This window comes from Vombatus ursinus, unplaced genomic scaffold (genome assembly GCF_900497805.2).
Source record: "Vombatus ursinus unplaced genomic scaffold, bare-nosed wombat genome assembly UNPS02014772.1, whole genome shotgun sequence".
Lineage (NCBI taxonomy): Eukaryota > Metazoa > Chordata > Mammalia > Diprotodontia > Vombatidae > Vombatus > Vombatus ursinus.
The window spans coordinates 3,473,337-3,496,038 of NW_020954550.1; the positions used below are offsets into that span (position 1 = coordinate 3,473,337).

The 22,702-nt window shown below is 35.8% G+C and overlaps 1 protein-coding gene across 1 annotated transcript in view; it reads right to left on the reverse strand.

Annotated features, from left to right (window-relative positions):
- AP3B1 (adaptor related protein complex 3 subunit beta 1) overlaps positions 1–22,702 on the reverse strand; it is a 338,444-nt gene that overhangs the window by 253,159 nt on the left and 62,583 nt on the right. The window contains exons 2-3 of the mRNA XM_027863441.1: positions 14,401–14,476; positions 6,335–6,409 (exon numbers count right to left, since the gene is read on the reverse strand). Coding sequence (XP_027719242.1) covers positions 6,335–6,409; positions 14,401–14,476 — 151 coding nt within the window. The remainder of the gene's footprint in view (positions 1–6,334; positions 6,410–14,400; positions 14,477–22,702) is intronic.

The window sequence follows — 22,702 nt, forward strand, 5'->3', positions numbered from 1 at the left end:
GAGAGAGAGAGAGAGAGAGAGAGAGAGAGAGAGAGAGAGAGAGAAAGTTCATGTCAGAGGTATCAGAGTTCACCTGTCTAAACTCCCCCCCCTCTTCAAGCTCCAGTTCAAGTCCAATAGCCACTTTTAACCCAATGACCAGGACAGGGTCTCCTTCCTCCACACTATTACATCATTTATCTTTCATATATTGGCATTTAAATACATGCTCTTACACAATTTCAGTTAAGCTTTTCATGTATGTAAACCTTAAGGTCGGTGGCCATATGTTCTTTCTCTCTCCCATAGTTCTCAGAATTGTGCTATAAATACATTAAGCACTCAAATGTTTATTGAATAATAGACCAACATTAGGAGGATCAAAACACTACCATGGGTTAGTGTTTCAAATATTTTCACAGAAATTACCTATGTCCACGAGGGCCTCAAGCCTCTAAACTTACAGGTACAAAATACATAACTGCTAAGAGTATATACTGTGTAAAAGAAAGAGAAATCAACAAGCTCATGTGACATGCTGCCCTAACATACCTGCTTTAGGAAGAAAATGGTCTTTACCGGTCCTCCAAACAAACATTAATCTGCTTTCCCATCCCTTGCATCCCAGAAAGAATGTATATAAGTCAAATATAAAATGTATATAAGTCAAATATAAAAGTTAATTTAATCTATTTCCTAAATTGGCATCAATGGTTAAAAATAGATTTTTGGCCTTGTTTTATCAACAGATGTTAGTCAACTCTAAAAATGATTTACAATAACATTTACTATTCATTGCAATGGCAATATTCACCCAGCTAAGTTATACAATTTATTTACTGTTTTAGAGGAAAGTAGGTTAGGTTCACTTAGTATATGTTCAAAAGCAGTACCAAAAGTCTAAACATAAAAAATAACCTCCACTGTGAATTATTCTAATCAAGTTGGCATATAAGGAAAAACAGTTTATGCATGGAAATTTTTCTTTTTCTAAAAATTCTTTAAAAATTTATTTTCTAAGTACTTTACTGGATTCTGAATCTCTCAATTCAAGATTCCTTGAAAAATAAATTTCCTCCACATATGTGAAAAAACTATTAGTGTAGTAATGATTCTTGATTCAACAGTTCTAAATGCTAAAATGATGGTTGGTGTTTAGTTTCGTCTTGTCATTGTAATCATAGCAGTATATTATATACACAACTAATATTTAACTGCTCTGATTCATCTATTTATATCAAAAATTCAACTGTCATAACTAGTTCATGGTTATTTTATTGACTCAATATACTATGTACTTACATAGTCTCTTCACTACAATTCATCTTCTTTTAAAAAACAGAAATTACTTAAACATTGACCATAAAATTTTCTAGCAATATTTTGTTCATATCCGTATATTTAACTATTGATACTTCTTTTAACTCCAGGGGCTATAGGTATAAAGTGAAAAAAGGAAGGAGAGAAAGAAATGACTAAATCTCCAAACATATAACAGATGATCAGGAGAAAAACTCTATATAGGAATTAGGAGACATAGTTACAAATGAATTAATGATTGCCATTTTTGAAAATCTAACACATTGTTTTTTAAAAAGGCTTGAGGAAAAAAATTACTTGATACTAAAACAGTATCTTTTTCTATAAAAACAATGCAATCTACAACACTGCTGTATACATCAAACTCTGACATCCTACATTTTCCATATCCCTTTTAGTGATTTCTGAACGAAGAAGTAAAGAGGATGGTAACAATAAGCTAGGATAGGAAGGTAGGAAAGAATGTCTGTGTATCTGTATACATATGGATATGCTTCTGTATATCTTCATATACAGTATGATGTGTATACATATATATTAAATATACATTACATACATAACATACATTATATGGTACCATATTACATACATACACATATAATATACATAGATATATGTAATATAAATACTTAAATGGATCTGAAATCTCATTAACATGGGTTGATAAGATCACAACCCATCTACACATTTATTATAGATGGAGAACTAAAAGGGGCTTTACAGGATATCTAGTCCAACCCCCTAATTTTAAAGATGAAAAAACTGAGCCCAAGATGGATTTTAAATATAGTACATGGCAGACCTGGGATTTGAACTTGGGTCCCCTGACTCCAAAATTCATGACACATTCCACCATGATACAGGGTCTCCATTATCATTCAGTCCAACTCTATCCATGTCTTCCCATAAACCCTCTAGGTGGCATCCAACCAAAATGCTGAGGATCTTCCTCTATTGATTTATTGTGTGGCTAACAATGGAACATAAAGCCTATTCACTGGTTATCTCTTTTTCTTGCTGCAAGATCAGTCTAAGTCCTGTTACAGTTAAAGTTCTCTTAAATAAAATGTCCTTCACTCCATGTACCCTGCCCTTCTTTGTTGGTAATTCTGGGGGGAAAGGGGGTAGTCAAATTTTTCTTTTTAATTTTAACACATTTTACTGATACTGATTGTCTTTCCATGACAATCATTTCAACCCATTCCCAATCAAGGACAAGGTAAGGTATGCTGGAAATATGATGCAGTCTACCTATATCCAATTTTGTACCTCTCCACTGCCCATTGAGTAACAATAAGCTTTAATTTTCCAAGGACTGTGGAATTCCAAGGCTCACAGCAATATAGCACAAACAAAAGAAATCTAATGCTAAGATATGCTTTTGTTTCAAGGAGAAATCTGAAGTCATTAAAAGCACTACACAATTTCCCATGGGCAATATAACCTACTCACCTCATCTTATTTAACTCTGGGGCCACCTAAAGTGACTGTCATATGTATATGTGTACATATGTATACACACACATATGTGTATGATAGATCAGATAATTATATAAGTAAATAGATGGATTACCTATATTTGTAACACTTTTCCTGTGGGAATAGTTAGGCCAAGGTTTTTTTTTGAGTGATCAAAGATCTAATATTCAAGAGTTTGTTACAGTCAGTACAATGCCATCCACAAAGAGGACATCTGAAGGACTTCAACATCTATAAGGAATCCTTTCCATCAAAATGCATTTTTCAAGGTCATAGAATGTCACAGGATCTGAAGAATTATAGTAGGCATGATCAGGATGCAATATGTTACCAATAGAGAATGATGCAAGAGAAGTGGTATGAAGGACACATTTTAGAGAAATGTTTGACTGGAAAAGCAAATGAGTCATCCTCTCCTTTATTCTGAAGTCACCAAGTATTAAGATATGTGGCAATTTAAATTGGAGGGAAGGCCTTATCAAATTCTTCCTAGAATTCAGAAAAAGCAGAATATCAGGTAAGATTAGATGATCAGATGTAGAAGCCTTGCACCATGTGACCATCTCAGAAGAAGCCACAGTAGCCCAAAAAGTAATCCCCCACTGACCTAGTAGTTCTCTCCTTTGAGGTCAGGACCAAATAATGAATGCCTCCCCCAAATACGCTTGGTTGTAGAGTTTGTTAACACCTATCAGGGACATCAAATGCTTTCTGCAAAAACAGAGAACCAGGCTGAGGCCCTTATGAGAAAAGCAGAGCTTGGGGAGTGAGTCTACTGCCAAACGACACACGGAAAACATGATACCATATGGCAGTGGCCACAAACCAGATTATTTCTCCAACTAAAGACAGTAATTACTTCTGCCCACTTGTACTTTTTATGCCAATCACAGCAGCTACCTAACCTACATGGTTCTCAACCTTCCCCCAAATGGGAAACTGGCTCCCTTCTCCATTTAAAGACAAGAGGTTTGCCCCTAACAAACAACAGCTTCATTGTCATTCTCCCGAGTAGAGGGGCTGTGTCTCGCACCTTCTGTAAACTGGCCTTCTTGCTATTCTTCCCATAACACTCTTATCTCCCTTCTCTGTGGCTTTGCACTGACTGTTCCCCATGCCTGGAATATTCTCCCTCTTTATCTCTGCCTCCTGAAATTTCTGGTTTCCTTCAAAACTCAGCTCAGGCATCACTTTCTCCATGAAGCCTTTTCTGCTACCCCTAGCTTCCAGTACACTCCCACCCAAAAATATCTTCTATTCATTATGTCTCTAAATTGGAAGAGAAAGGAATAACAAGCATTTACTATGTGCCAAGCAAGGCAGCTACATGGCTCAGTGGCTAGAGCACTGGACCTAAGTTCAAATCTGATCTCAGTCACTTACTAGCTGAGTGACCATAGGTAAGTCATTTAATTTGTCTGCCTTTATCCACTGCAGAAGGAAATGGCAAACCATTCCAGTATCTTTGCCAAGAAAACTCTATGGACAGCACTAACATGCTATGGTCCATGGGGTCATGAAGAACTGGATACAACTAAACTGAATAATACGTGCCAGGCACTGTACTAAGCACTTTTACAAATACCTCATTTGATCCTCATAATCCTGCAAGGCACGTGTCATTATCCCCATTTTACAATTGAGGAAACTAAGGCTGAAAGGTTAAGTAACTTTCCCAGGGATGCGCACACACACACACACACACACACACACACACACACACACACACACACACTCTCTCTCTCTCTCTCTCTCTCTCTCTCTCTCTCTCTCCCTCTCTCTCTCTCTCTGTTATTTCCTCCACTGGAATTGAAATTCCTTAAGTGTAAAACCTATTTCACCTCTATCTCTGTATCCTAAACCCATAGGAAACCTAGCACATGGTAAATACTTAATAAATGCTTGGTGACTAACTGAAGATGACCACTTGTTCCATGAAATAGTGATTCTTGTTGCCTTAGGATTCTATTATACCAATTCCACCAATTCTTTTATTTACCTTGACAAGGAGAATCCTTGGGTATCTTTCAATTTAGCTGGAACTTCTTTTGGTCATGTGGTTTAATTTTTTGTGAGAAGGTCAAGATTGATATGATTAAGTTCCTCCAGTAATGTGCCCACTCGGCCAGTAAACAAGACTCTCACATTCAGAGCAATAACTAGCTTTGTGCTCATGAATAATTCTGCCCCCTTTTCTGTCGCTTGGATACCATCACTTCTGAAGTGGAAAGGGACATAGAGAACTGAGAGCCATCTTGTAATTTTTTTGGGGGGAGAGGGAAGTCATGCATTACCATGGGAAAATTATTTATTGTTAAGTGGTCAGGTCTGCTGGCTGGTCAGTCCTCAGAAAGCTACCATGGTCAGTCATACAAGGAACCATTCTAGCCTGGTAGGACATGATGGAGTTTATGGTCTTCTGATAAATCTGGCATCCAAGTAATATAACATCTATACTTATTACAGAACCTTTTATTTTCATGTCATTACATCATCCTCACTTCAACAATCTTTTACATATAACCTGTTACAATTTATAACAGATTATTTTTCATAGATTACATTTTAAATCAGTTACTTTCTGATGTACTTTAGGGAAGCAACTCAATTTCATCATCAAGTAGTCATGAAGTCACATGGATTAATTCCACTCTCCATGAAATGTAGACTCCTTTCATTTTTTTAACACAGAATGGCTCTTTCTGATCTTGTACTTAAATTTGGGGAGGTGGAAAGAAGTCGTCATTAAACTGAGAAGATGGAGCAGAAATAGAGTTTATCTTACTTTAGGATCCACAGCTCTGTATCTAGACAAAAGACTAAATGTTACTTATTAAAAGTCGAACCTGAACAATAATAATCATTTCTGGATAGCCCAAGTATCTATTACTGAAGCACTGTTAAATTCATTGTTATTGAAAAGTTACCTACTAAAATATCTTAATTAGGACAATCAAAGCAGTTAGCAATTTGGGTGGGAGGGGTGATCAAAATCTGACCAGATTCAGGAGGAATGTCTGCTTTTAGATCATGAGTAATACCTTCCTGTCACTCCAACAGAGGATACTCATAAATTTGGTTTCTGAATGATGCTGAGCAATGTCAATGATTCACATACAGAGGCAGAATTAGGGTTCTATCCTTATACCAAATTCCTCCAAAGGCTCTAATCCACCCTATGGTTCAACCTAACATTGTCCTACCTTTCCAAGAAATATTTCTTGTCAGGCCTGTCTCTTTGGGCCTATACTATCCCCTCAAACCTAAGCCAGAATTGAATAGGAATGTGGAAACTGGAAAATAAGATAGCATGATTTTAATCTTCTTCCAGGTAAATTCTTCTCAGTATCAGATTTCACCTTCTGCAATAACCTCAAACCAAATAAAATATAACATCTTCATTTTGTTATATTTTCTTTATATGCGAATTTTTTCAGAGAAATGAAACCACCATTAAGTCCATGATATTTGACCTAAGAATTTTTTAAATATTTCAAAATAACTAAAAACTCTTTCATAACAAAAGAAATCACAGAAATAATGCATCACAACATACCTCAATATTTTTACTGGCCACATTCTTCACAACAGCAGGAAAGAGTTCAGATGCATTTTTCCCCTTTGCTATCATCTGAAACACAAAGTATAATATTGGTGTTTTAATGTACAACACACATACATACACTCCAGAAATAATTTCAAAACAAAATAGATTTCAAGGAAACTTTACTTTACACATTAATATAAGACTTGAATAATTCTGTGAAACTATAAAGTACTAAATCAGTCTCATGATAAAATTAAGTTACCAAGATTAAATATACCTTTTAAAGTCTATTCTCTTCAAACATTTCTATTTAGCACCTATTGCATTAAAGATAATTGTTGTTCAAAGCAATGAAGTTTCTTAAAAAAGCAATGGGTTTTTTATTTTTAACATTTTTTTCAAGAACTTAATTGTTAGTGGGGCAGCTAGCTGGTGCAGTGGATAGAGCAACAGCCCTGGAGTCAGGAGGACCTGAGTTCAAATCCGCTCTCAGACCAGACACTTGACACTTACTGGCTGTGTGACCCTGGTCAAGTCACTTAACCCCAACTGCCTTGCAAAGGAAAAAAAAAAAAGAAAAGAACTTAATCAACAGTAAACACAAATATTTCAATATACAAAGAATAACAAGAAGAAAGATTATACAATAAACTTGAACTTCTATTATTTACAGTTTGCCATATTTTGAATTGGAAGGGAGCTTATATAGTCCAATTTCATGGGATTAAAAGGGAAACCAATTATACTGAAATGTAGTTGCGAAAAAAAAATTTTAATTCAGAGAACCCAAGCTAAGAATCTCCACTCTGGAGTAATTATATAATACACATGTAAGCTGTTTAACCTTGTTTATAATTCAAGAGTTCTTGGGACTGTAGTGACTCTGAGTCAAATGTTTTGCAAATTTAAGGGGGGAAAAAAATGATTTTTTACCAGATCTAATTCTAAATACAGGAAAAGGCCTACTGCTTTCATACAGGTTAGAGAAAAACGCCCTCCTTTTACTAGAATTAGGAAACCTAGTGGGTGGATTAGACACTTATTCTGTACTGTCATCATCAATTTTCTGGGAAAGCAAAAGCAACAGAGAAACCTCATCTCTTGAGGCTTGGCTCTCTTCATTCCACGCCTTGATGACATAACACGGCATGTTACCACATTTATCTTTTTTGTGTTGTCTCTCTTTTTAGAATGTTATCTCCTTGAGAGTAGGGACTGTCTTTTTCTTTTCTATTTGTATCCTCAGGACCTTGGCAGGGAGTTTTGTACATAGTAAACACTTAACAGATACTTTTCTTTAATTTTTTTAACTCAGGAACTCCCACCTCACAAAAATGAATCATACTCACTTATATTGCACCCTAAGAATATTCATTCTTAGAGTACCATAAAAACTAAATATATAAATATATATATATATAAATATATAAAAACTAAAATATATTGGACCCTAAGAATATTCATTCTTAGAGTACCATAAAAACTAAATTGGCTGAGTAAAAAGGAGAAAATAAGAGGCCCAAAGTTCCACATATATTCTTTCCAACTTCACTGATTCCTACATCATTGCTTTAAAAACATGCCCAGGCCTCTATATATTTATCATAAGCAAATCATCAACTTCTACCCCTCAACTAGCAAGAACCTTCCAATTAATTCCTCTTTGTGTGAGATCAAGCAATATCTAGTAAACTAGTATGATTGGAACTTTAAAGAGCACAGAGTAACGGAGGAAATAAAGATGAAAAGGTTAAACGGGTTTTAAATGCCAAGATAAGAAATTTCTATTTTATTTTTTTGTTTTGTTTTTTAAATATTTTTAAAATTTTTTAATGTATATTTTTTTTATTTTTTCACAATTACATGTCAAAATAATTTTTAACATTCATTTTTTTAAAACTCTGAATTCCAAATTCCCTCCCTCCCTCATTTCCCTCCCTCCTCATTGAGAACACAAGCAATTTGATATAGGTTATACACATTCAGTCATGCAAAACACATTTACACATTAGTCATGTTGTAAAAAAAAAAAAAAAACAGAGACCAAAAAATTAAATTAAATAAAAGAAAGTATAAAAAAGTATGCTTCAACCTGCATTCAGACTCCATCAGAACTTTCTCTGGAGATGGACAACATTTTTCATGAATCCTTTGGAACTGTCTTAGATAATTATATTGCTGAGAATAGCTAGGTCATTCACAGTTAATCATCGTACAGTATTTCTGTTACCAGTGTACAATGTTCTTCTGGTTCTCCTCACTTTATTTTGCATCCATTCATGGTAAGTCTTTCAGTTTTTCTGAAAGCATCCTGTTCATCAGTACAACAGTATTCCATCACAATCATATACCACTTGTTCAGCCATTCTACAACTCATAGGCATCCCCTCAATTTCTAATTCTTTGCCACCACTAAAAGAGCTGCTATAAATATCTGTGTACATATAGATACTCTTCCTTTTTGTTTTATATTTCTTTGGGATAAACACCTAGTAGCAGTACTGCTAGGTCAGACAGTATGCATGCTTTTATAGTCCTTTGGGCATAGTTCCAAATTGCTCACCAGAATGGTTGAATCAATTAACAACTCCACCAACTGAGCATTAGTGTCTCGATTTTTCTACATCCCCTCTAACACTTGTTGTTTTCCTTTTCTGTCCCTTTGCCAATCTGATAGGTACCATAGTGTTATTTTAATTTGCATTTCTCTAATCAATAGTGATTTAGAGCATTTTTTCACATGATTATAGCTAGTTTTAATTACTTCCTCTGAAAATTGCCTTTTCATATCCTTCAACCATTTATCAATTGGGGAATGGCTCTTATTTCTTTAAATTTAAATCAGTTCTCTATATATTTGAGAAATGAGATATTTATGAGAAACTTGCTATAAATTTTTTTTTCACAGTAATGAATACTATGTATTTCCCTCCATCCTATTTTACCTTTGTTTAACCTACTTTCTCTTTCACCCTGTCTATCCTCAAAAGATTTTTGTTTCTTACTACCACCTCCCACAATCCACCCTCCCTTCCTTTTTTTATTCCTTTCCCCTCCTACTTTGCTGTAGGGTAAGACAGATTTCTATATACAAATGAGTGTGTATGTTATTCCCTCTTTGAGACAATTCCAATGAGAGTAAGGTTCAAGTGTTCCTTTCTATCTCCCCCATCTTCCCTTCCACTGATGACTCCTTTTTTCCCATGATTTTCTTGCATCACTCTCATTTCTTTTCCCATTTCCCCCATCTCTCTTATTCGATTTCAAAAATTCCTTTTAAGCTCTTCCAGGAATTCTTTTTGGGCCTGAGACCAATTCGCATTTTACTTTGAGGCTCTGGGTATAGCAATTTTGACTTTGTTGACTTCTGAGTTTGTGTTTTGATTCCCTGTCGCCATATGAACTTCCTATAGTCAGATTTTGTTGTTGTTGTTGTTGCTGTCTCCTCATTTTTCTAGCCAATTTCTTGACTTTGCATTTTATAAAGTTAGGCTCTGATCCTGGGGTGTAGGGAGCACTGTTCCAAGCTTCCTTTTTTGTGCAGCTGTTTTCAGAGCTAGTTCTTGGGGGCAGGGGATCTGTAAATTTTCAGTCTTCCAAGGCAGTATGATCTAAGGAGAGGTGCGTTTACTACTCTCTTGACCTTTGCTCTAGTCTGTAAGTGACCACAAGCACTCTTTATTAATCTGGAACTGACTAGGATTGCTGCTCCCCTGCAGCTGAAAGCTCTGGTATGCTAGTGCTCCTCACCCCAGGACTGCAACCTGAATCTATTTGTAGGCAATGCAACAGAGTCCTGAACCCAGTGCCAGCAACGGTGACCCTTGTAATCTCCTTCTGACCAGTTATCCAACCCCTTTACTATCTGTGGACTGAGAGCTCTGGAAGCCACTGCTACATTTTGGTTGCCTCTAAAGTCTGCTGCTTGATGTCGGGGGAGGCCTACCCTGGACTGTGCTCCACTCTCATCCCCATGCAACAGATTCTTCATGTTGACATTCTAACTTGTCTTAGGCTAGAAAATTGTTTCATCCTGTCCTTTTTTGGGTTGTGCTGCTCCAGATTTCATTTTGAGGAGTTTAAAGTTGTTGGAGGAGAATTTAGGAGAGTTTAGGCAAGTCCTGGCCTTTTCTCCATCATCCTGGCTCCACCCTCCAATTTCTTTTTTATCTTATAGATAACATACTGAAGAACTTTAAGCAGGGAAGTGACATACCCAGACATTAAAATTACGAAAATTTTAGTAGCAGTGTGAAAAAAATAATCAGAGAGGTAAAAAGATTAGAAGCAGAAGGGATTAGTTTGGAAGCTATTGCAAAAGTTCAGATGAAAGCTAATGTAGGCCTGAATCAGTACATAATATGAGCGAAGAAAAAGAGATGAAATACACAGAGAGATTTTGTAGAAAAAGAGTTAGCAGGACTAGGGAAATGACTGCATGTTATAAACACAACTGGGAAGATGGTGGTACTACCAACAGAAATAGAGAATTTAGGAGATGAAGTTGTTTGTTGACTGCTGGTTTGTTTTGGGGCGTTTTATTGGTTGCTGGTTTGTTAGGTTGCTGCTGATTTATTTGATTGTTTTTGTTGCTGTTGTGAATGGTAATTTTTTTTTTCTTTTTGATGAGGCAATCGAAGTTAAGTGACTTGCCCAGGGTCACACAGCTAGTTAAGTATCATGTGTCGGAGGCCAGATTTGAACTCAGGTCCTCCTGACTCTAGGGCCAGTGCTCTATCCACTGCACTACCTAGCTGCCCCTAATAAATTGTTTTGAAAACAATTTACCTGTGGTACCCAGGAGACATCAAGGTGTCAATGTATATTTCTAGAACTCCAATATATCTTTGAAATGTCATGTGATAAAACAAGATATACTTTGTCATATACAAGGTGTTGAACGGATAGCATCTTAATTCTTAATCTTAATTGTGTATTCACCTATTTCACAAAATCATTTGCTATCATTACCAAGCACCTACCTTAGCAAATATTGAGCAAAGACCTTAAACCTTACTACATAATCACCGATGACAGGACCTCTCTATCACCAATTTGAAGTAGGATCAGAATGTACAGCTAATTTTAACCAAATTCAAAGGAATAAAGGAAATGGAAAGTGAATATAAAAAATTCACCTAAGACTTCCCCACGAAGATACCCTAACTCAAATTATGTATTGATAAAACAGATTTTTAAAAACGAAATTCAAAATTAACAAAGTCCTTATACACGTCAGAACATTAACACAAAAGAGTGTTGAGTCAAGCTGGCATCAAAGCTTTAGACAAGCAAAAAAAGCAAGATTTTTTTTAAAACTGCTACTATGACTTAAATGGACACACAATTTCTACTGCCTTCTATCAATACTACCAATCCACTGAGAACAAAGAGGACTACTTCTGGCACATAGCAGAGACTTTATGAGCCATTTGAGCAATGACTTCTGTCATATAATCATGATGAGAAAAGGTACTTTTCTGCCTTGACTGGAATCCAAAGGTTAGTATGAGAAATATGAGGTAAACAGGTTATTTTACTGACCGAAGCACTTAAGCAACAAGCTCCACCATTACCCACCTGGTGCTCTTCAGATTTCAGACTGAAAGGTGGCCAGTAGAAGTAATGGGAAGTAAGTGCAATGAGTCTAGTCAAGCTTCTCACTGAGGTTTCAAGAAGAAGGGGATAGATCTGGGTCATTTCTACAAAGATTTACCAGATTAGAAAGAGATTTCCAATTTAACTTTAACTAAAAGTAGTAATTCTGACCCTTTACCGTACCCATCAAGAGAGAACACTCTTCACTCTAAGACTGAATTTATTTTATAAATATATATATATATATATGTATGTATGTATTACAATTAGCTGGCTAGAATGTTATTAAAGCAGATTTAGAGGGTGAGAGGTAGAGAGAGGGGTAGAGAAATGGATGCTAAAACTGACAATACGACAAACAAAAAACAGAACATCTAAAAAAAGAAATATCCCCTATTTTTAATATTTGAATGTATTAATTATCCTAAGTGTTGAAATATCAGCTTTAAAATTTATCTCTGTAGAAACTCTAAAGAGGTTATACATGCAACAGATTAGATGCCTATTAGATACGCATTCCTAGAGCCATTAATATTTATAATGACCCAGTGCAAAATAACATTGATTTTATTTAACAGTACATCTATAGAGATGGAAGAGGGTAGAATGAGTGAGATTAATAAACGGTTAGTAAAGTAGTATGACTGGAACTTTAGAGTGAAAGGAATAAAGTGGAAAATGAAGATGAAAACATAAACTGGGTCTTAAATGCCAAGACAAGGAATTTCTATTTTATCTTATAAACAACACAGACCCACAAAAGAGTTTAAGTAGGGATGTGATTTCCCCAGATGTGGAAATCTGGAAAATTTGAGTAAACTGTGTAAAAAAATAATTGGAAAGGTAAAGTGAGAGGAGGCAGAGAGGCCAGTTTGGAGTTAAACTAGTTAAAATAAATAATAAACAACATTTTCTAAAGTTCTATAGAGTTACATTAACATAATGTTTTTCCAAATAATATTCTACTAAGATTTAATTTAAAATTCTTAGAGGGACTTAAACAACTTGCAAACTAATTTTATACAGTATAATCTATCAATCAGGGATGTCACTAATCAATACACAAACTCTAAAAAGCACATTCTAATTCCATCTACATTTCAAATTGACATGACCTTCAAGGCAAGGACACTGTCTTATACAGACTCCTTTTCTAGCCCACAACTTGCATAATGACATTGAGGTTAATATTCTTACTAATATACTTACTGATAATACTTACTAATATACTTGCTAATTACTAAGAATTTCTGACTATAAAATTACGTAAAAATGTTTTCCTTTGTAGTAGATGTGAAATATTAACACTAAGGAAAAAGGACACCTTTGTCAAAATCATAAGTGACAAGAAAAAAAATACCATATGGTTAAATGACACCCCAAGGCCATGACACTGTGCCCTGATGACCAGACCTACTTCCATCTGAAGGAGAGAGCGGCCATGCTTATCCCAAGTAAAGCATTGCAGGATACTAGTTGAATATCCTTGCTAGACTATGGCAAAGTAAATCTCTTGGTGACTATTCAATGTCTTAGTATCTTATTTTGTTCCCACATCAAACTTAACAGTGGAGCAGCTTGAAGAGGAAGGGAGAGAATGAGAGAGAAAGGAGGGAAGAGGGGATGGAAACAGAAGAAAATTAAAATCAAGCAAGATATAAAATAATAAAAGTAAGGGATACTGATAGAAATTTTTAAAATTCCAGAATGACTGACCCAACTGAAGTACAAGAAGTAACACTGATGGAAAAAGAAACATGTAAAACAGATGTATCAAACCTGAGATATTGGAGGCAGAACCAGATTAAAATGCAATTAGGAAATGTTTAACAAAATAAATAAAGATACAATATCACACAGATAATATTAATTTATAGTTTTCTAAGTCAATATGTGGCAGCAGAGATCAGTTTCTATTTGAGTTTGAAACCACAAATATAAGATATCCTAAAAGAACACCTCAACTAGTAAGTGGCAAGTCTTTGGTCCAAGGCCAGATCTGAACTCACGTCCTCCTGACTTCAGGGCCGGTGCTGTATCCACTGCGCCACCTAGCTGCCCTAAAATGACATATTTTTTAAAAGTAAACAACAAACAGTAAGAAAATAAGAGTTTGAAGTCTTTCTTTTTCGGGAGGTATCAGACATGATTTCATTTGTATAGGAAACTTCCTATGCAGATCAGCAACCCCTCAGAGACACAGAATAATAAAGAGCTGCCTGCCTGGACCACTAAGAGTTTGAAGTTACTTGCCTAATAAAGGTCACAGAGTTAGTAGGTATCAGAGACAACACTTGAACAAAGATCTTCCCGACTCTAAAACTGATCCTTTGTCTATTATAATTATACTGCTCCGCCTTAAAGAGCATAGATAAGGAACACTTAAACATCTGAAGATTCAAAAGACAATATACATTTAGTGAAATTACCATCCACATTTACCAAGTCTATTATCTATAATCCACGATTATACCTACCCCAACTATTCGTTTCATAGCATCCAGTTTGGCAGAGTCTTTGTTGCTTTCCAGCATTTGCTTTAGATCTTCATTTCTATCAAAAATATAAAGAAAATGATACTATATTAGATTTTTAAATTAAACTACAATTGCCCTACATTATTTTCCTATGACTTAGAAATTCAACTTTTTTTTCATTTTTAATATACTAGGCCTGAGAAATGCCTTGTTAAAAGAGAGAACTTTTAAAGCATTTTTTGCTCTAAAAAAAATCAAATGCTTTTTTGTATTCAGTAAATATTAAGTTCTGTAAACAATAAACACAATAAATAAAATCCAGAATGTAAGAATCCAACATCTCTACGCCTTGCAATCAACTGTGTACCTATAAAGTTGTGTTCGGTTTGACTTCATTAGTAAGTCTGCCCATTCAACACTCAAATCTTTATCAAGGCTGCCCAGAAGTGTGAAGTAAAGATGCAAAGTTAGACATAATAAGTAGTTATTAAGATTTTTTTCCTCCTCATAGTAATAAGAAATCTACTGGTTTTTTCCCAAAAGTTTGATACCTTCCCTTCTCTCAGAAATCTTGAGAATCAATCCTCAATGCCTCAAAATTGTGCAGCCTATATATATCATAGGCCTCCTCTGTCTATATTTGGTTGGATCCAGCTGCTTTCCCATCTTTGGTTTCCTCCTGAACCACACAAAAGATTGTCTTAAAATAGCATCAAATGAGATGGCTCCACTATCAATGATGGAAAAAAATAGTTCATTATAAAAGTCTTAACAAATTTATTCCACTACGTATCTGTTTGGTATTCCAGTTTCATCTTTAAATGTTCATGGAATGATATGGTTAAAGTAGGTTCTTTCACCAAGCTTTCTGTAAACTTATTTGCCCTTTACCACTTCATACTCTTTCATGAAGTAATACAGCCCATTGTAACATACTAATAATAACAGCTGACACCTCATATAACACTTGGACCATTTTCTTCACCACAACTCCAAAGAAGGCATTATTATCTTTATTTTACAGAATAGGAAACTTAAGCTTAAAGAAGTATGATCACATACAACTCAACTTCTCTTAGCTTCAGTTTGTTTAGATGTAATATAAAGATAATTATACTTCTATGACCTACCTCATAGCGTTGTTCTGTATTTTGCAAAACTTAAAGGATGACATAAATGTTAGTTATTTTTATTACTGTTGTTAATGTTAAGTGGCTTATCCATCAACCCATAGTTGTTAAGTATTCAAAGAATGACCCAAATCTTACTGTCCTGACACCAAGATCCATGTTTTTTACAACTCATTGGGCTGCCTCAATTTTTCTTCTTTTCTTCTAATTTAAATATATTCATATTTAATCAATCAGGCAACAAACAAGCATTTATTAAATAGTTACTATGTGTCAGATTCTAGGTATATAAAGACAAAAAAAAATGAAACAAGGACCTTACATTCTATCACAGAAATAATATGTACACACCTAAGTACAGAGAATAAATACAACATTGTAAAGGAAAGAGAACACTAGCATGGAGAAATATGAACAGGGAAAGAAAGGATCCAAGTAGAAGGTAATACTTGATCTAATTCTTAAAGAAAATGAGGGACTCTAAGAGACAGACACAACAGGGGTAGAGGCAGAAATAGGGATAATTACAAAAGACAAAACAGTTAACTTTGATGACTTGAAATAAAAAGCTTCTACACAAACAAAATTAACATAACTAGGATAAGAAGAAAAGTGGTTGAATGGGAAAAAAATCTTTGTACCAAATTTCTCTGATAAGGGTTTGGTATCCAAGATATATAAAGAAATAAGTACATATAAGACAAATAGCCATTCTTCAACAGATTAAGTAAGCAAAAGATATGAACAAACAGTTCTCAAAAGGTGAAATGCAAAGTATTCACAACCACATGAAAGAATGCTCCAATCACTAGTAATAAAGAAATGCAAATCAAAATTATCCTGAAGTTTAATCCTTATACCCTACAAATTGGCAAAACAGCAATATGCAGTGTTGAAGGGGTTGTGAAAAGACAGACACACTAAGACATTGTTGATGGAGCTGTGAAATGGTACAACTATTTTGGTAATCAATTTGGAATAACGCAAATAAAGTGACTAAAATGCCCACACCCTTTGAACTAGGGAGTCCATTACCAGTTTTATACAAGGAAGCCAATGATAAAAAGTACCCATATATACCAAAATATTGATAGCAGCACTTTTTTTGATAGCAAAGAATTAGAAACAGAGTAGATGTCCATCAAATATGGAGTACCTACATAAAATGTGGTACATGAATATAAAAGAATACTACTGTGCTGTAAGAAATGATGTGTGTGGTCTTCTAAGAGCCAAGATGGTAGAGTTAAGAAGTCATTCTCACCCTCCCTTACTGACCTTGGAAAGCCTAGAAAATATCACCCAAGAACAGCTGAGCCAGCAGAAAAATGGGATGCAGCAGTCTTGTAGCCCAGGAAGCTTGGGGGATTAATCAGAAAGGCCCCTCTGGCTCAGGGGTAGGGGAGCAGTACAGGACAGGAAGCATCCCAGAAAGCCAGCAGCAAGCCCCACCTCAGCAAACCAGGGGGAGATTCTGAGCCACAGAGTCGTGAAGCAGGCAAGCGCCAACACCAGGACCCCTTAAGTGTTTCAGCACAGGTAGGGGAACTGGTAAACACCACCTCGGAAAACCACCAAGTACACTGGTATTCTCCAGCAGTCAACTCTCCCAGTGCTTCAGCACAACTCCAGGCTGGCAGACATCCTCTTGCAGCCAAACATTCAAGTGCTTTAAAGAAGCCCGGCTGAGCAGGCGTCCTCCAGACTCCCCACCCCTACCCCAAGAGCTCCAGTGCTGATGATCCCAGCTCATCACCAGAGTCAACAGCTTGGAAAAGAAAGGACAACAATTAACTGTAGAAAACAAGTCCTTAAAAAATACAATTGGTTGGGGCAACTAGGTGGTGCAGTGGATAAAACACCAGCACTGGAGTCAGGAGGACCTAAGTTCAAATCCGGTCTCAGACTAGACACTTGACACTTACTAGCTGTGTGACCCTGGGCAAGTCACTGAACCCCAAATGCCTCACAAAAAAAAAAAAATACAATTGGCCAAATGGTAAAAAAGTACATTGAAGAAAACAAGTCCTTAAAAATATAATTGGCCAAATGGAAAAAAAGTACACTGAAGAAATCAACCCTTAAAAAGTAGAACTGGCCAAATGGAAAAGGAGGCACAAAAATTCACCGAAGAGAAGAACTCCTTAAAAAGTAAAATGGGTCAAATGCAAAAGAAGCTACAAAATTCAATAGAAGGAAAAAATTCATTAAAAATTAGAATTGGGCAAGTGGAAGCTAATGACTTTGAGGTATCAAGAATCAGTCAAACAGAAACAAAAGAATGAAAAAACAGAAAAAAATAAAATACCTCAATGGTAAAACAACTGACCTGGAAAACAGATCCAGGAGAGACAATTTTAAAATTATTGGTCTACCTAAAAACCATGATGAAAAAAAGAGCTTGGACAGCATCTTTCAGGAAATCATCAAGGAAAACTGCCTTGAGTTCCTAGTACTAAAGGATAAAAGTCATCAAAAGAATCCACCATTCACCTCCTGAATGAGATCCCAAACTGAAAACATCAAGGAATATAGCAGTCAAATTACAAAATTACCAGGTCAAAGAGAAAATACTTCAAGCAACCAGAAAGAAACAATTTAAATATCATGGAACCACAGTCAGGATTAGGCAGGACCTTGCAGCCTCTACATTAAAAGATCAGAGGGCCTGGAACATGATATTCCATTAGGCAAAGGAGTTTGGAGTACAACCAAAGATCAACTACCCAGCGAAATTGAGCATAATATTTCAGGGGTGGAGATGGACATTCAACGAAATGGGGGACTTCCAAACCTTCCTGATGAAAAGACCAGAACTCAACAGAAAATTTGATCTTCAAATACAAGACTCAAGAGAGACATGAAAAGATAAACAGGAAAGAAAAGAACAACGTTATTAATCAGGGCAAAATGTTTACATCCCTACAAAGGAAGATGACACTTGTAATTCTTGAGAACTGTATCATTATTATGACATTTAAAATGACATGATGACATTTATGACAATTAAAATGACATTATTATGACATTGCTGTTGTTGTTTGTCCTTCGTGGACATGACATCGGGGAGACGATGACATAACTTGCAATTGACTTTGATGTGAGTGAGGGAGGGCCGTGAAAGGTCACTAGCCTCACTTTCTCCTCCAGTCATCTGGGTCCAGTGGCCAGATATTCATTAGGATGACTGGAGATACCTCAGGATGCAAGGGGAGACCCTGGCTTTTCAAGCTAAGGTCTTTTCAGGTTCTCACTCTGAGTGAGGCAATACTTATTCAGTGAATAGGCCTCTTTAGGAAGTATGTTAAAGGGGGCAGCTAGGTGACACAGTGGATAGTACTCAGGCCTTGGAATCAAGAGGACATGAGTTCAAATCCAGTCTCAGACACCTGACACTTAGTAGCTCTGTGTGACCCTGGGCAAGTCACTTAACCCCAATTGCCTCATCAAAAAGCCAAAAAAAAAAAAAAAAAGTGAGTCAAGGGATGGTCCAAAAAAAAAAAAAAATCAAACTGGGAGGGAAGACCCTCAGGGTTGCAGAAAGGCAAACAATTACTACTTACATTCACTCTGAGCCAGGAGGGCTCAAAAAATAACTATTAAGTGGTGCTTGGGCAGGGACCTACTGTAGTCTAATTTATGAGCTCCAGAGTGAACTGGGTTTAAGGTGTGGTCTTTGAGAGAGAAATCTAGCCAGTAAACCCCAAATGAAGTAGGCTAGAACACCCTCAGGTAAGGGAACAGGACAGGAAAGGAGAGAGAGGAGAGGGCATGGGAAAAAGTTGCCTTTGGTGTGAAGATAAAAAATCTAATTAAGTGGTGAAAAGGGATTGTTCTGGGAGAAGAGGAAAGGAGGAGGCAGACAAGGGTAAATTACATCACATGAAAAGGCACAAAAACGGGAAATGAGCATTGTTTGAATCTTAGGCTCATCAGATTAGGCTCAAAGAGGGAAAAACATAATCAGTTAGGCATAGAAATCTAATTTACCTTACAGGAAGTAGGAGGGGAAAAGGGAAAGAAAAGGGAGGGGATGGAGAGAAGGGAGGGAAGAAGTAGTAAGGGTAAAGGGGAAGAAAAGGGAGGGGACTGATAGAAGGGAGGGCAGACTGGGGGGGGAGAAGAGAAAAAAGCATAAACAGGGGACAGGGGGAATAGGATGGAGAGAAAGACACAGATAGTAATCATAACTGTGAATGTGAATGTGAATGGGATGAACTCTCCCATAAAACAGAAGCAGACAGCAAAGTAGATTAAGAACCATAATCCTACAATATGTTGTTAAAAACCTGGAAACACATACTAACTGATGCTGAGTGAAGTGAACAGAACCAGGAGAACATTGTACCCACCAACAGTCACATTGTGTGATAACTGACTTTAATAGACTTGGCTCTTCTCAGCAATGCAAGGATCCTAGACAACTCCAAAAGACTCACAATGGAAAATGCTCTCCACATCCAGAGAAAGAACTTTGAACTCTGAATGCAGAAAACAAATACTATTTGCTCTCCTTTTCTTTTGTTTTTTATCTTCTTTCTTGTGGTTGCTCCCATTAGTTCTAATTTTTCTCTACATCATGACTAATGTGAAAATATGTTTAATATGAATGTATAAGCAGAGCCTATATCAGACTGCATGCTGTCTTGGGAAGGGGGGAAAAGAGGGAGGGGGAGAAAAATTAAAATACAAAATCTTATGGAAGTGAATGTTGAAAACTAAAAATAAATCATTAAAAAGAAATTATGTGTATGATGTACACAGAGACATAGAAAGATCCGTATGAACTGATGCAGAGTGAAGCAAGCAGAGCCAAGAAAACAATATATACAGTAACTAAATGGAAAAAACTACACACCAGAAAAAAAAAGAGCAAATGTCACAAAATTATAAAAATTAAGCAAGACTTGAACGAAGAAATAACAGAGGACATTCCCAACCTACTCATTTGTGAAAGTGGAAGAATCACAGGTGTTACATACTGTACATGTTTTCAGACTTTTTCAATGAACTGATCAGTTGTGCTGATTTTTTTTCTCTCTAAAGAATACCATGTGTTAAAGAGATGGTTCTCTGGGAGGGGGAGGGATATTTATGATAGTATGATAATGTAAGAAATAGAAGACATAAAAAATTATTTCACAGAAATATTTTCACATGGGATCACTCTCTGAAAGAGGAAAGGGAAAAGGAGGAAATTACATGATGTTTTTAAAAAAGACACAAAAACATATATATATATAAAATGATTTTTAAAAAAAGAAATATTCAGCTCCAATTTTGCCTAAATATTCTCCATCAAGATTCTGTCCTTGTACTTCTCCATATTCACTGGTCTCAATTTTGAAGTCTATATAAATGACTCTCAAATCTCTAACTCTATATGCATCCTTACCCTAAATTCCAGTACCATATTTCCAAATGCCTGCTATGTATTTCCACCATGACATCCTATAAGCATCTCAAATTCAACACATGCAAATTAAACTTATCTTCCCCCAAAAAAATTGCCTCTCCAATTCTTGTCCTCAGAATTCTAACATAAGAATCATTTTTAACTTTACATCTAACTCACTCCTCACATTCAACTAGTTGCCAAGTACTATTCATTGTAACTACAAAATATCTATAGTATCCATTCACTCTTTTTTCCCATTGAAGCATTCCAAATTCTGAACCTCATCTCTTACTGCCTTTACTATTCTAACAATTTCTTAACCAATCTTCTCACCTACACCCTATCCTCTCTCTAAATAAACTTCACACTACAAACCAAGAAATGTTCTTAATGTAGTTCTTTCAGCATACCACTCCTTTACTCTAAAACCTTCAGGAACTCCCCATTGCAAAGCACATAAATTATAATCTCCTGATCACTGAATTGAATTCACTGAATTCTCCCACAAATTGGTTCCAACATAGATGTTGAACTTTTATTCAATCCTAAATGCCTTCTCTTCTCCATTCCATTGTTATTTTCTTTCAAAACAATTATTACTGACTTTTTCCAGAAAAGCTGATTCCAACCATTTCATTAAGAGTTTAGTACCCATACATTGCTGCTTGTGTATCAACATAATCCTCCATTAAAGACCTACTGCCATGCCTGACAAAGATACGCAGTAAACTCTGAGCATTCCAGCACACCGAAGGAACTCTGTAGGTTCTATGTCAAATAACAGCTCAGTTGTTAAGCTAAAAAGTTCCAACCAGCTCATTCTCAAGAGGACATAAACAATATCAGGGAACAGAATATCCACATGGATAAAACCATAGATATTTTGAAGTATTAAAGAAGTGTCCATTACATTAATTTATAAATATTCTCTTTCACAAGTTACTCCAGGAAAGGAAAATGTCTATTTTCTTTGTAATTTTTCATTGCTCCTATAGTCACTACACAGAGCTATTACTGGAATACATCACTAATTCAGAATACTTGGAGGGAAGACTAGTCAGAATTATGAAAAACTCTTTAAAAATGCAGTTTTATTTTCTGGTACATAGAGTAACAGAAACCTTTAAAATGTTGCCTGATAATCTTGTCAAAGTGGTTTTAACCCAGAAGTGTCAAAAGCACTCTAAGAAACTTAAAATGATAAACACATCTATTGTACTAACTGATAATGATGACCTCCATGTAGCTCCAAAAAAATCTTTTGCTTATATACTCTCTGCAAATGAATGTTGGCTCAAGTATCTGAAAGTTGGGGAGGGAAATGCTTTTTTGAGTAAACTAAATATTTTCTATGCAAATATTCCCTCTTGCTTGCACTATTAATTTGACCATTGTTCACAGACACAAAAAAAATAATAATAATTAGAAGGCTGTAAATTAATGAATACTTAATTAATAATTAATTAGTAAATAATAAATTTACTAATGTAATTTCCCTTCCTTCATAACTAATTTTCAATAAATCACAGGTACATTACTCAGGTCCCTTTTTTCTCCTTCTTACTTTGTTCTTAACTGTCTCATTGCTTATTGACAGCTCTCCCAGAAAATGAGCAAAGTAAGGATGAATGTCCCTGTTTGCTAAACGTCACCTTACATTTTGTATCCTGCTTTTGGGCACTGAAAAGCACTTCCATTAATTACCTCACTTGGTTCTACAGTATTACCATCCCTATTTTGAAAATGAAAATTCGGGGCAGCTAGGTGGCGCAGT